This window comes from Ornithorhynchus anatinus, chromosome 19 (assembly GCF_004115215.2).
Source record: "Ornithorhynchus anatinus isolate Pmale09 chromosome 19, mOrnAna1.pri.v4, whole genome shotgun sequence".
NCBI lineage: Eukaryota > Metazoa > Chordata > Mammalia > Monotremata > Ornithorhynchidae > Ornithorhynchus > Ornithorhynchus anatinus.
In genome coordinates, this window is record NC_041746.1 from 7749183 (window position 1) to 7764634 (window position 15452).

The 15452-nt window shown below is 48.7% G+C and overlaps 1 protein-coding gene across 2 annotated transcripts in view; it reads right to left on the reverse strand.

The window, feature by feature from the left end:
- Nucleotides 1–13: 13 nt before the first annotated feature.
- The window catches only part of LOC100080974 (mitochondrial amidoxime-reducing component 1), a 34644-nt gene continuing 19205 nt past the window's right edge, over nt 14–15452 (reverse strand). Inside the window, exons 2-8 of one of the 2 annotated variants that reach the window (XM_029047103.2) lie at nt 14306–14607; nt 11481–11654; nt 9329–9491; nt 5951–6091; nt 4535–4596; nt 4307–4378; nt 14–1432 (exon numbers count right to left, since the gene is read on the reverse strand). In XM_029047103.2, the coding sequence (XP_028902936.1) occupies nt 1306–1432; nt 4307–4378; nt 4535–4596; nt 5951–6091; nt 9329–9491; nt 11481–11654; nt 14306–14583 (1017 nt within the window). In that variant the 5' untranslated portion in view covers nt 14584–14607 and the 3' untranslated portion in view covers nt 14–1305. Of the gene's footprint in view, nt 1433–4306; nt 4379–4534; nt 4597–5950; nt 6092–9328; nt 9492–11480; nt 11655–14305; nt 14618–15452 lie in introns of both variants that reach the window. The other variant, XM_029047104.2, reaches the window with a different exon arrangement.

Here is a 15452-nt window from a genome sequence, read left to right on the forward strand (position 1 = left end):
CATGACCCCAAAACAAGTTTAGTTGCTTCTGTTTATTTGGTTTTAGAATGCTTCTTAAGAATGAAAGCAAGTTTTAGCTATAAATCATCCAGCAAAGTGTAGAACATGGGCACAAACAGGCTAACAAATACCCCAGCTTTATATCAAAGAATTACAATTCAATTCATAGAAAGACATTTAATAGACATTTTACCTTAAAAAACAAATTGACATTCTCTTCTCCTGACTTCTCCTGAAGTAGCTTTAGTTGCTAAATTAATGGCTTCACCACATCCTTTCTCACCCACAGGATCCTAAGTCTTCTGACATTACTTTTTTAACCCATCAGCTCTGATGGTATGGATCACACAGATACCAAAAAGCACAGTTACTGGAACCAGACAGGGTCCTCCGGGATTTAGGTGCAGCCTGCCAGAAGGTGGCTCATTAATATACGATTTGGATACCAAAACACGACCACAAATACAAATCAACTCTTCAACCTTGGCGCAATGTGTTTTGGTGTCAGAATCACTGTATCAGTTCATTAGCATTGTCTAGGAAACTAACCAAAACGCTACCTTTCAGTTATCTCTCAGCTTCTCCGAACTCTTCAATCACCCTCACTTGGCTTCCTGGTTGGCCAGTTAATTCTCAGAAAAACACCATCAATTTCCTCACTCTGTCTCAGCAAGGCTTTCACCCAGAAAGTGTTTGCTTTGTGGTTGGCATTCCATTTCATGTGTCACAGAATGTCCCAGCCCACGGGGAACTGCTCAGCAGGGATCCCAACTGGATGGTTGGCTGGATCCTAAATGATTATTGGGTCCCAGGGCCACATGACAGACTGTTCTCTTTGACTGGGAGGGCCAGCGGACCTTTCCTCCTGTCACATTCTGGAGAATTCTATCTCTTCCAAACTGGAAGCAATGGGGTCCTGGGAAACACTGGTCACGCATGCCCAGCCCACCTCCAGCTTCAAGGGAGACCCCAAATAAGGATTGTTAGGGTCAACACAAGAGTCCTCTAGACTGTAGGCTCACTGTGGGCAGGGAATGTGACTACCAACTTGTTTATATTTTTATATTGTACTCTCCCAAGCACCTATTGAGCTCTGCACATGGTCAGTGCTCAATAAATATGATTGATTGATTGAACTATGTTTTTGCAGCTTTGGATGGGCCTGTGGAGGTCGAGAGAGGAAAAAAATGTAAAACCTAGATTGGAAGGGAAAGCCAAATTAGATGATATGGGATCATCAGTGTGGAGGAGCTGTGTTATTTCCTAGGAAGTCAAAACAGCTCCTGGGCCCAGGGAATCAGCCTGTTACTGGCCCAGCAGGTAAATGGGGTCTCCAACTTTAATGGTCCCTGGATTTTCCAGCACAAAATACTGCCCGAAGAGAGGTGATTTTCCATATAGTTTCTGGTCAGACGGGTCACACAAACGGTAACTGCCAGAAGAGAAGAACCAATAAGAATCAAGCAGACACATAAAATCCTCACTAGGGTAATGTAGCTCTTTCTTCATCAGTGATTCATGCAGGTGAACCATTAGACATCCTAAATTGAGTTCATTTTGGCCTTTTCTGGTCATTAAAATGACAAATTAAACTCAATGTATTGGACACTGGCAGAAAATCAATTGCTGATCACTACTGGTGACTGAGTAACATTTCTAGAATGCTATTAATGGTCGACACAATATTAACTTCTCCAAGGAAAGGTGCACTGGAAAAACAAAACAAACAAAAAAACACCCCTTTTGGAACTGAGCTAAGGAGCCTATTCATTTTTGCTGGCCTGGTTTAGACCAGCCTTTCAGATAAGTACAACACATTTACCAGTCACCCAACATTTTACCCAGGATCCCAGATCATAAATAGCATTTTTTATTACTCTAGACAACATAGATTTTTAGTTACCCTGGGAAAATGGCCAAATAGCCAAGTGAATGGCTACCATTTTGCTAACTAATTAATGATGGCCTTTGTTGGGTGCTTACTATGTGCCAAGCACTGTTCTAAGCACTGGGAGGGGATACAAGGTGATCAGGTTGTCCCACATGGGGCTCACAGTCTCAATCCCCATTTTACAGATGAGGTAACTGAGGCCCAGAGGAGTTTAGTGACTTGCCCAAAGTCACACAGCTGACAAGTGGCGAGCCGGGATTAGAACCCATGACCTCTGACTCCCAAGCCCGGGCTCTTTCCACTCAGCCACGCTAATCTACTACCACGTACTGCACTCCCACCAACTTTACTGTGCCACTTTCTCCCACAGTTTATTTCTTAGCCCCTATAATAATGATGGTATTTATTGATGCAAAAGAATTAAATTGGACTCAGTCCCTGTCCCAAAATGATGCTCACAGTCTAAGAGGAACAGAGCAGAACAAGTATATCTCTTTGAATTATATATGTTATTAATTTATATTAATGTCTTTTCCCCTTGAGGCTGTAAGCAAGCTGTGGGCAGGGAAAGGGCCTGCCAACTTTGATGTATTGTACTCTCCTCCAAATGCTTAGTAGGGTGCTCTTCACATAGTAAGCGTTCAATAAATACTATTGATGATGATGATGATGATGGAGAGCAGGTGTTTTATCCCCATTTTACAGATGTGGAAACTGAGGACCAGAGATGCTTAGTGACTTGCCTAAGGTCACACAACTGGTAAGTGGTGAAGCTGGGACTAGAACTTGGTCCTGATTCCCAAGGAGGTTTCCTCCTTCCAGTAGACCAGGCGGCCTCCCTACAGTTATTAAGCTCTTCCTCCTTTGACCCTTTCCCTCTCATTACTTCACAGCACTGGGTTTGCTCGGTAGGGACGACAAGCAGAGGGGCCCAGGAATGGAGAAGTTGGATTAAGAGGAAAGATCAACTGCGACACAAAGAGCGATGGAGCTCCTGAATTGGTGGTAGCTGATGTTACCATTTATTTAGCTTTCGTGTAATTCATGTGATCCTAGAGGACTTTTCTCTTCCCAATTTATGACTACCTGTCTTGAGGAGGATAAAAACGACTACATTTATGACAATTTAAATCTCCATGAGAGATAGGCAAGAGATACCTCAGGCTGCTGCCTGATTTCTCAGGGTATTATAGGCAATTAGGCCCCGGTCTAAGACATAAGCAGAACTCTATAATACATCAGGATAGGTGATCTACCCGCCTATTACCACATCCTTCTTGAGGCCACTTCCGTGCTGTCAATGATCCTACTGTAACACACAAGCTCACGAGTACAGAGCGGCAGAAAACCTCAGTGGAACAGTACAGATGCATTTTATGCTTCAAGAGAGGCAGACAGCCTCATCCCCACAGAAAACTTTCTAAGTCCAGCAGGGAAGAGGAAGAGTTTGTGGCACCAGAAGCCAGACCAGAGCTCCAGGCACTTGTAGTTATACCTGGCTGGCAAGATCCGGCCCCAGGGCTCTAGGAAAGCAAGATCTCAGCAATGGTCCCTAAGGGAGAGTTGTGGCAGTCGGATTCCTGGCTCCAAAGGGCCGAGAGACTCATAAACCCAATCTCCACAGAGATGATGAAGGACCCCCACAGATTTTCGAGCTGACAAACCCGGCCTTTTAAATTTCAGAAACCTGCTGCTTTTCAACCCTGATCCTCTCCTAAAATTTCTGTGCCCATTTAGCTCCTGGACGGAAATAAAAAGTTGGCCCATGTGCTGAGATGACAGCTGCAGTCATGCATGTGGTTCTGCACGGTACATGGGAGGGACCTCAGGTCTGCCCTGGGGAAACAGCTCAAACCGCTATGTTTTAATATTTATAAACTCTGAGCCCAGGCCTGGGTACACAATATGGCTGCAGGGGCCTGAATTTTGAATGAACAAGCAATGGCTTGTGAGCCCATGCTCTAATGGCAAGAGCACAGGATTGGAGGTCAGTAGCCCTGTATTCTAACCCCAGCTGTACCCCTGAACTTGGGCTAAATCACTTTGATTTCTTTATGTCTCTTTCCTCATTTGTAAAATGGGAGTTAAGTATACTTTCTACCTCCCCAGTTGACTGAGATCCCAATGTGGGACAGGAACTGTGTCAGATCTGATTGAACTATATTTACCCCAGCTCTTAGTAGAGTGTTAGGCGTAAAGTAAACCCATTATTATTATTATTGCTATTATTAGTACTCTTGAAGGTTGGCTGCAAGATCGAAGTAGAGGATTGTAGCTGGGAATTTTTTTCCAAAAACACTCAGGGCCAAGAAGCCTTCACAGCTAACAGGCTGAGGTATTGCAGCGGCCTGGCTCAGCGAGATAAGGTAAACTGAGGCAGATGATTAAACTTTGCGTGTCTCTGGGTGTCTTTACCTCTTAAGCGTTTCCAGCGGCTCCTTCCTGTTTATGGCTCCAGAGTCAGGATCTATCGTGGTAAAGACACACCTAGAATGGGCACAGAAAGGATTAGGCAATAGTTCTACCAGTTCTCCCAAGCACTTAATACGGTGCTCTGCAGACGTTAAGCGTTTAATAAATAGGACCGATTGATTGATGGTTGGGGACAGGGCTCATGCAATCCCATTCCTCGTGGAGCCCTACCTTCCACAAGCCATGACCCTTTTCAATTCCACATCCCCGATGAGAAGTTCGCTCCAAGAATCCTGGATGGGGACAGCAAAGGTCACAGTCACTGCTCTTCCCAAGCACTTGGACGCTGCCCGGCCCACCCGACGATTTCCCTCAGTAGCTCCTCTGTGACCCAACAGTCCACGGGTCCTCCCCTGGTCATTCTTCCTGCTGACCCACGGTCTCCCCTGTAAACTGCCTCCCTGTCGAATGCCTGGCAGGACTAATTCTCCTCGCAGCTCTGGGATTCACCCTCACTTTCCCAGCCCCACCTCTTTGCCCAATTCCTCGCCCCTCACCCTGCTGATGTCCAAGGTGAGTGACTGACATCCGAGGTAAATCCGTTTTCCGACTGGGAAGGGTCCTGAGGAGTGAGCAGACTCTCTGTCTAGACATTGCTGGGCCTTTCCCCCTTTTCTGTGGGAAGGTCAATTTATTGGACTCCCCCTCCATCGGACCGTCCCACCTCCTTCCCTGTCGACTCGCCTTATGCAGAACTGACCACATGGGGGCAGTGTGGCCATTCAAAAAGCGCCATTCTTCATACTCTGAAGAAAACCCAGGACTATTAGGAGGAAAATAGAAAACTGCCAACAGAACACAGGTTAAATCAATCCGGTGCTGGGCCACACTTAACCAGAAACGTAGTTCCAAATGGCGGGGAGGCCGAGTTGCTTGGTCTGTCTCCTGCCTTGAGGTAGCGTGCGGGCCAGACGTGTTTGGGAGGTCAACGGCAGCTCCAGATCTGGTCATACCAGGCAGCACAGAGTGGCTGCAGTCTACACTCGAAGCTGAAAACGACGCCCCTAAGTAACGTTTTCAGTGATCGGGGAGGCAGAATAGCTTAGTGGAAGGAGCATGGGACCAAGAGTCAGGAGACCCAGGTTCTAGCCCCAGCTCCATCACTGGGTGATCTTGGGCAAGTCACTAAACCTCTCCCTGCCTCAGTTTCCTCTTCTATAAAGCATCGATGGGATGATTTGTCTCCTCACCTCTCAGCCTGCAAAGCCCATTTTGGGACAGGGACTGAGTCTAGTCGGACTAAACTGTATATACCCTAGCTCTTAGCTCAGTGCTTACTTAGCACATAGCACTGAATAGTAACCATCCTCATTATTATCTTCATTATTATTATTATTTGATGAGAAGCACCATCAATAGCTGATGTGAACTTGCTTCTTCCCCCATGCCGAGTCATCGCTACCAAACTTCACTCTCTGAGTTACTGGTTGGCTTCAGAGACTTTACCATGGAAATGGATCATTCCAAAAGCTCAGGCCCGTCAATAACATATTGAAGACACTAGATTCTATTATAGTACCCTGCAGAAACAGGCTCCTGGACAAAGGTAAATTAGCAGACAAATAGCCACCACAGCACATTCTTTACCTCCTCAAAGACCTTACATCCCGAAACAACGATGTTGGGCCTAAAGTTGCTCGTTTTGACTTTCTTCTCCAGCCTGGAGTTGAGATCCGCCAGGGACGCCTCCGAGAGGAGCATATAAGGGCTGGCGTCGGGGTAAGCAATCTGCATGGTGAGATTCAGATGGAGAGAGTGATATGGTGGTCCAAGAATCTGCTTCCCAGGATCTCCGGGAGCCCAAGGCCTCGAGGAGAAAGATCCCTTCAAACTGAGCATTTTCTCTTTCTTTCAGAAGGGTTTCACCCCCCCACCTCAGGGGTTTGCAGAGGCTCTGTAGCTCCTCTGGGCCCAGGGCTATTCCATGGCAGACTCTGGACAGGGACCACCATAGCACACATCGGCTGCTACAGGAGGGGATCATGCATGCGACCGGGGTGGGGGGCGGGGGTGTGGAGGCACCAGTAACCCATGCTGCTGTCGTGCCCCTATATGCTAAAGCAGCCCAACTGGGAGATGAAGAATAGAGTGCAATAGTCATAGTTGTAGCAGCAAGAGCATATAGCCAGTGCCCATTTGATGAGGAATGATGATGATTGATCATGATCAGATGGGGATTGATGATGTTAAGCGCTTACTATGTTCCAGGCACTGTTCTAAGCCCTGGGGTAGATAAAAGATAATCGGGTTGGACACAGTCCCTGTCCCACACAGGGCTCCCAGTCTCAATCCCCATTTTACAGATGAGGTAACTGAGGCAAATAGAAGTGAAGTGACTTGTCCAAGGCCACACAGCAGACAAGCGGCAAAGCCCGAATTAGGACCCAGATCTTTCTGACTCCCAGGCCCATACTCGATCCACTAGGCATGCTGCTTCATTTGGTATTAGGCACTAGGTGCTTGGAAATGTACATAGTAACAAAATGACATGTTTCCTGCCCACAGGGAGCTTACCTTTTAACTGGTGATACAGACTTTAAAATATTTACAACTCTGTGTAAAGGAGAAGAAAGGAGTCACTCACCTTAGCATTCACTTCTTGTTGCCCTTGGCTGAGCCAGAAGCTGGGGAAGATGCCAGGAATGGGGAAAGATATTGGGAGGGGGGTAGAGGGAAGAGGAAGGAAGGGAAGGGTTGCCACCAGTTAGCTAGTTCAACTCTCGAGCCCACCAGGCGGTCCAAGGGCGACCGGGGTTCAAAATTTCCTTATCTGCCCAGACTTCAGTGTTTCTCACTGCAACGAGGTGGAAGAAGTACCCTGTCCACAATCAGTGTTTATTGTACTTCCTTGCTTTCAGCCCAGTATCTTTAACAAATCTCATTTCTTTCAGACCCTAGACTTGTGGGCCTGTTAGCCTGGCAGGAGAGAAGCAGCGCGGCTCAGTGGAAAGAGCCCAGGCTTGGGAGTCAGAGGTCGTGGGTTGGAATCCCGGCTCTGCCACTTGTCAGCTGTGTGACTGTGGGCAAGTCACTTAACTTCTCTGTGCCTCAGTGACCTCAATTGTAAAATGGGGATTAAGACTGTGAGCCTTACGTGGGACAACCTGATTACCCTGTATCTACCCCAGTGCTTAGAAGAGTGCTCTGCACATAGTAAGCGCTTAACAAATACCAACATTATTATTATTATTATCAGAGAGTGAGTCCAAAAAACAAACCTAATTTCAAAGTGAAATCAAATGAAGGGGTCATGTCAGAGCAAAATAAATAGGAGGCATTCAAAAGTGTATTTTACTATTGATGTAGATGGAGTAATCTTTCAGTTCGAGGACTGCTGCTCTCCAGGTCTCAGAGATATTCTGTTCTGTGGCTGCCAACTCTATCCATTCTCCCAACCAGCAGTACTTGCTGGGCACAAGTGGACCCGGGTGAGAGAGTGTGGATGACTCAGCGCAAACCATCAACACGACTGCAAAAACAACTTGTTGTCAAGATAGACTTGCAAAAATACCTTTCAGTCCTGTTAGCACGAATGTAGGTGCTTAGTACAGTGCTCTGCACACAATAAGCACTCAATAAATAGGATTGAACGACTGAATGAATGAATGAGGTGGGGCACTGCTGGGAACTATCTCAGCCCCAACACTAGTCACAAAATCCTGCAAATCTTCTTGGTTTTGCTTGAAAAATATCAATTGGTGGCATTTATTGAGTGCTTATTGGGTGCAGAACTCTCTACTAAGCATTAGAGAGTGTACAATACAACAGAGCTGGTAGACACGTTTCCTGCAAGGAACACATAGTCTAGAGAGGGGAGAGTACTGAAAAGAAGTGCTGAAACCACAGCTCAAATTTAAATTTCCCCTATTTCCGTTTTCTTTCTTTCTAATACCACACTTGTTGAACTTGCATTTCGCTTTCAAACTGAGTAACAATTGGGCTCCCCATTTACCTGTCCACTTACAGCGTGGGAATGGTGGGAGCGAAGCAGAAGGCAGAGCAAGGCCAAGGCCAAGGCCTCTTTGGGGGCAGCGTTTGGAAGCAGTGTGGCGAAGTGGCTAGAGCACAGGCGTGGGAGGCAGAAGATTATGGGTTCTAATCCCGACTCTGCCACTTGTGTGCTGTGTGACCATGGGCAAGTCACTTCACTTTTCTTTGCCTCAGTTACCTCATCTGTAAAATGGGGATTGAGACTGTGAACCCCAGGTGGGATAAGAGCCTGTGTCCAACCTAATTTGCTTGTATTCCATCCCAGAGCTTAGTACAGTGCCTGGAACATAGTGCTTAACAAATACCATAATAATAATAATAATAATCTACCAACTCTACTGTATTGTACTCCCCCAATCACTTAATACAGTGCTCTGCACAAGAAATACCAGTGATTGACTGAGAGTATTAAGAATGTAGCCTAGTCACAAGGGAAGCCCAGCAGACTCTTTTCCTTGTAAGCTTATTCTTTACAGCACTCTGGCACCAACGTGCAGGTAGATGCTTTGCGCAGAAGAATGTAAGTGGCCAAACAGAGAAGAAGGTTCTGGACAGTGGAGTGGAGGTAATAATAATAAAAGTATTTGTTAAGTGCTTACTGTGTGCCAGGCACTGTTCTAAGTGCTGAGGTGCATACAAGTTAATCAGGTTAGGCACAGTCGCTGTCTCACATGAGGCTCACACCCTTAATCCCCATTTTACAGATGAGGTAACTGAGGCACAAGGAAGTTAAGTGACTTGCCCCAAGTCACACAGCAGACAAGAGGGGGAGGCAGGATTAGAACCCAGGTCCTTCTGACTCCCAGGCCCGTACTCTATCTACTAGGCCATGTTGGGGAGTCAATCCATGGACACGACCTTAGCTACAATCCTAACAACCCTGACTAATGGATCGCAGCATGGTGACATGGTGCTATCCAGCTTAACGTTCTGCCAGGAAAACAGTCTCCAAGTGAACGCATGAAGCACCCTCACCTGATCAGTCGGGCTGAAGCCGTGTTTCATTTGGTTTGAGTTCCTTGGACGCATGTGTGGTTCGTACTGGACCAGGCGACAGGGCTCCGTCTTCAGGAAACTGCTGATCCACTGGGCAGCCGCGTCTCCACAGTCCCTGCCCTCGATTTCCATGCCGTGCACTCTGCATGGGGTGCAGAGAAACCAGTTTTCTAAATGGAGTGCTTCTGGACCCCAACATCTTTGATAAGGCTGAACAGTCCCATTAGGGAAACAGCATGGTCTAGTGGTTAGAGCATGCGCCTGGGAATCAGAAGGACCTGGGTTTTAAGCACGGCTCCACCACGTGTCTGCTGTGTGACCCTGGGCAAGTCATTTCACTTCTCAGTGCCTCCGTTACCTCATCTGTAAAATGGTGACTTTGTCCATCCCGACTTGACTGTATCCACCCCAGCGCTTAGTACAATGCCTGGCACATAGTAAGCACTTAATAAATATTGCTATTATTATCACTATTAAGATCTGAAATATTGCTCTCAATGCTTAATTACAAAAATGATTCTTGAACTGCTGGCTCCACCGCCCCGAAATGCTCACTTGTTCCTGTGGCTTGTAGTTTAACTTTGTCCCTTTGATCAACTAAAAATTCTAGGTATGCTGAAGGGATCTTGAAATTTTCCTAAAGCTGAGCTCCATAGAGCTCAGATCAGGGTGACAGCCCCACTCCTGCTTCAGTCTGCAATTCCCTGGACAGGATGCTACCCAAAATCTTCAAGTGATCTTCCCCATGAACAATAGAATAATTAAACTCCTGCTCTCCATTTCTCCCTCGAATCCTTCAGAAGTTGGTCACTCCCATGTGATGATAAGCATCTTGAAGGCAAACAGAATATCTATTCAGTGTGGCTTAGTGGAAAGAGTGTAGGTCTGGGAGTCAGGAAACCTGGGCTTTAGTCTCAGCTCTGCCACCGGCCTGCTGTGTCACCACGGGCAAGTTATTCAACCTCTCTGTGACTCAGTTCCCTCACCTGTAGAGTGGAGATAAAATATCCACCTTCCCTCCTTAGACAGCAAACTATGACCGTGAACCCCATGCGGGACAGAGATGATCTGATCTGAATATCTTGTATCTACCCTAGAGCTCAGCATATAGTGAGTGCTTAGGAAATTGCTAGAATTATTACTTTTTAAGGAACAAGCAGAGTAGCCAGATCTCAGGAACGTGGGCATTTATTTATCCAGGAGGCTATGAAGTAAACTGCCCTTTCCTCAGTCCAGGAGTTCTCTGACCTGCACCTAACTTTCCCATCTCTGATGTCACATGGGACCACACCAATCCTGACAGAGCTTAGTTCTTGGAACTGACCTAACCTGCTATCTAGAGGTGGTTTGACCCATGCTACCTTGCTCAATGTTTTGCTCTGCACCCTGAGGACTCAATAAATCCTTGAATTTTTTTAGTGCCGATATGCTGGGTAATGACAGTAGAAAGATGAACTGTCCACCTGTTAACCTGTTCACCTTGTTCATACTTTGAGGCACCCAAATCAATCTTCACTGCTTTCTATAATTTACATCTTAAAGCAAATAAAATTCTGTCTCTACCATTTGATTACAAGTTCCCTAGCAACAGCTTTTAGGTAGTCTGCAGAAGTAGGGCCCAAAACACAGTCAGACCCTCCTGATAAATAAGAAAGGCCACCTACTCTCTAACCGACAAAAGCAGGGGTCCCTGAAGCCGGAAAACAAAGTGGGTGCTTACAGTGTTTGCTTAGACCTAAAGAAGGAGGGAGTGACATGAGGAGGTGTGACCCAAGGCCAGTTCTTTCCACCCCTGTCTCATTCAAGGAAGAGTGCTTTCCTGACCACTCTGACCATTTCCCACTAGGTAGTCAAGCTTTTCCACCCGTAGTCCCAGCTTGTTCAGTTTCTGCTTATTAGAGAAGCTGCCATCCTCTCCAGATGCCCAGGATGCCACTCCGACCCCCTCCACCTTGGATAATGAGAGTTTGAAGGAGACAGTCCTCATTGGATCTGACCTCATATCTTCCTGGGATGCCCCAGGATTTTCCTCAGATGTCTTCTTTTGTGGGTGCCCTTATGTCAAAACCCATTTAACACGATAACGGGAAGGTAGATTGTTTTTAAAGGCAAAAATCGCTTCCGGCCGTACCTGCAGCTGAGCACTGGGTTTGTGGCCGGCACCTTGGTGGGCAGGACCAGATCCTGCGTGTATGCAGCACTCAGCGTCAGAGAATCACTGTCACAGGTCAGGGAGATCAGCACCAGGCGAGGCTCCTGCCGGGCAGTGACCATGTGTCCATCCTCCTTAACCACCATCCAAAACCTGCCATTGCCAAAGCAAATGGATCGGAAACAAGGCACACTCCTACCCTCCCCCTCTTGACCTAGGGGACTGAGTTCTGCATAAACTGTGAGTGGGTATGAGCAGGTGTCCACTTGGTCCCAAAGGACCAGGTTCTACATAAATATCCTGGGGGTATCTGTGTGTGTCCCACTGATTTAGTATTAACCCCTTCTCAATCAATCAGTGGTATTTATGGAGTGGGAAGCACTGTCCTAAGCCCTTAGGAGTGTACAACAGAAGGAAGATGAGCATTCCCTGCCTTAAAGACACTGCACTCTAATGGGGGAAATGGATAAAAAAATATTGACAAACAATGAGAGCAGAAGGAAGAACAAGGCTAGGAAGTAAAAAAAACAAAAGGAGAAAGTATCAGAAATACAACTAAATGCAGGATGAAATAGCTGAATTAATCATTTAATCTATAAATAAAAAAATACATAGCCCATGATCCTGGCTGATGTAATGGATTGATTAATAGCCTAAGAAAGGTGATTTGTCCTATTTGTTATAATAACAATGATGAATTTCTGTTTGTCTCTCAGATGACAAAACCAGGCAAATTCTGCCAACTCTCAATTACTCAGTGGTCAGTTCAATCCCTTTGCCTCTTCTTCTATGCCTTCCTCAAGGCTTAACTTTCTCTTATCTCACTTCTCAGTCACACTTCCCCTGGGCACGGGGAAAAGAGAGGGGAAGAAGTGGTTCTTAGTTTACCATGGCTCTGATAAAAATTAATAGTTTATGGGGGTGGGGGAGGCAGCCACAAAGATATTTTGGAGGTTAGCTGTGGATTTTATTTACCTGGAGTCTTCACATGTCCATTTTCAGGGGAAATTGAAGCTGACTTATCAGAGAACACTGAAGTCAGTCAACAGGCTTTCTTGCCTCCTGACTAAATTCTGAGTAATAGCAATAGTAGTAGAAGTAATAACAGAAGCAGTAATAATAATGATGATGGTATTTGTTAAGCACTTACTATGTGCTAAGTAACTATTTATTGAGTGCCCCCGGGTGCAGTGCACTCTACTAAGTGCTACAGGAAGCACAACACAGACTGTTGCCTGGACTGGGGGAGTTACAGAGAAAATACAAACAGAGTTTCCTGCCTCTGAAGAGGGAGATGGAATACATTCACTAATTCTAAATGAAGGTACACGGGGCACAGGATCTGTGAGAATGAGAGCAGCAGAAGCCTGTGGACATATTTCCCCATGGTCATTCCGGGGTCACTGGGTGACTTGACCAGGCTCCAGGGAGGAGCTAAAGGTCAGAAGGGAGCAAGGAGCTCCATTAAATATGACTGATTGATTGATTGACTCAGCCCACCTCTTTTCCCACCATGGAGCTCTTTCAACTGACCGTCGATCCCCGACCCCCAGGTTAACGTAATTTAGGTTTCGAGATGCCCAGCCGGCCACCTGACCATCAGAGGCTTCAGCCAGGCCTTGCGGGTTTTCTGCCCTGGCCCACTTCGGTTAGGAGGGTAGAAATACTGCCTAAACTTGAACCCAGTCCCGGACAGGGCTACGAGAGTGTGAGCTGCTGTTTCTCCTGACCCTCCACCCCCATCGGACCCAGGGGCAGGGTACAAAACGAAGCCAATTCTGCCAAACTCTCAACTACTCGGGGTCATTTCAATCTCTTTGCCTCTTCTCCTGTTTCATTCATTCAATCGTATTTATTGAGCACTTACCGTGTGCAGAGCACTGTACTAAGCATTTGGAAAAGTACAATCGAAGAAAAAGCAGTGATATTCCCTGCCCACAATGAGCTCACAGTCTAGAGTGAGCACCTGTGCTTTTCTGAAAGCCTACTTTTCTCCTATCTGACTTATCAGTAACACTTCCCCTGGGCAGGGGGAAAGGAAAGGGAGCAGGGTTGGGATACACAGAGGAGCAGGGTCGGGGTACACAGGGGAGCAGGGTCGGGGAATAAAGTGGAGAAAGGTTGGGGTATGCATGGGAGCAGGGCTGGGATACACAGGGGAGCAGGGTCGGGGTTCACAGGGGAGCGGGGTCAGGGAATACAGTGGAGAAGGGTTGGGGTACCCATGGGAGCAAGGTCGGGATACACAGTGGAGCAGGGTCAGGGTATGCAGGAGAGCAGGGTTGGGGTACAGAGGGCAGTAGGGTTGGGGTATGCAGAGGAGCAGGGTTGGGGCACGCAGGGGAGCAGTGTGCTGATACACAGGGGAGCAGCGCTGGGGTATGCAGGAGAACAGGGTCAGGGAATACAGGGGAGCAAAGTCGGGATAAAGAGGGGAGCTGGGTCGGGGTGTGCAGGAGAGCAGGGCTGGGGTACAGAGGGGAGCAGGGATGGGATAGGCAGGGGATCAGGGTCAGGGAATGCAAGGGAGCAGGGTCGGGGTGCCCAGAGGAGAAGGTCGGAGTACAGAGCGGGGCAGGGTTAGGGTAGGCAGGGGATGAGGATGAGGGAATGGAAGGGAGCAGGTGGGGCTGCAGAAACAAAAGCTGTCGGGGGTCCTTGGTGCCACCCGTCGATTGCCGACGTTGAGCGAGCGTTTTCTGCGAGCGGAGCGCTTTCCATCTCCGAGCAGGGTGGGAGCCCGCTGCGGCCCGGGGCCCCCCCAGACCCCCCGTCTGGGGTGCGGACAGGGGCGGGGAGGGTACCTGTCCCGGAGGGGGCCGCTGCGGAGCCCCAGCTCGGTGCACTGGGCCTCGGGCACCGACACCCCCTTGCAGGACTTGATGGGGTAGATCCACAGCTGCGCCACCGCGCCCACCTGCCGGCGACCCCGGCGACCCCGGCGACCCCGGCGACCCCGGCCGCCCAGCCCCGACGCCCACATCACCATCACCGCCCCCGCCACCGCCCCCAGCGCCGCCAGGACCAGCCGGGCGCGGGGCCCAGCCCAGGGGACCAGCCCGGACGGGACCGACCAGCCCATGGCGCGCAGCGCACCGCACAGCACCGCACCGCACAGCACCGCTCGACGGCCCCGGGAGGCCCCGCCGCCTCCGGACGGGGCGGGGACGGGGGAGGGGGCGGGGCTCGGAGGGCAGGGGTCGCAAGGAGGGGGGACTCAACGGGGGACACACACACAGGGGGGACCCACGGGGGGACAGGGGAGAAGCAGAGGAGGACAGAAGGGGGGAGAGGAGGAAAGAGGAGGACAGAAGGGGACAGAGAAGAGGAGGGCAGAATAATGTTGGTATTTGTTAAGCGCTTACTATGTGCCGAGCACTGTTCTCAGGGCTGCGGGAGACACGGGGTCATCGGGTTGTCCCACGTGAGGGTCCCAGTCTTCATCCCCGTTTTGCAGATGAGGTCACTGAGGCACAGAGAAGTGAAGTGATTTGCCCACGGTCACACAGCTGACAAGTGGCAGAGCCGGGATTCGAACGCACGATCTCTGACTCCCAAGCCCGGGCTCTTTCCACTGAGCCACGCAGAAGTGGACAGAAGGGGACGGGGGACAGAGGGGGACAGAGTAGAGAGAAGAGGACAGAAGGCGAGAGAGGACGAGAGAGGACGGCAGAAGAGGACAGAGGAGGACAGAAGGGGAGAGAGAAGGACAGAGGAGGACAGAGGGAAACAGAGAAGAGAGAGGAAGGCAGAAGAGGACAGAAGGCAAGAGAGGACGAGAGAGGACCGCAGAAGAGGACAGAGGACAGAAAGGGACAGAGGAGGACAGAAAGGGACAGAGGAGGACAGAAGGGGAGAGAGGAGGACAGAGGAAAGAGGAGAGAGGAGGACAGAAGGGGAGAGAGGAGGACAGAAGGGGAGAGAGGAGGACAGAAGGGGAGAGAGGAGGAC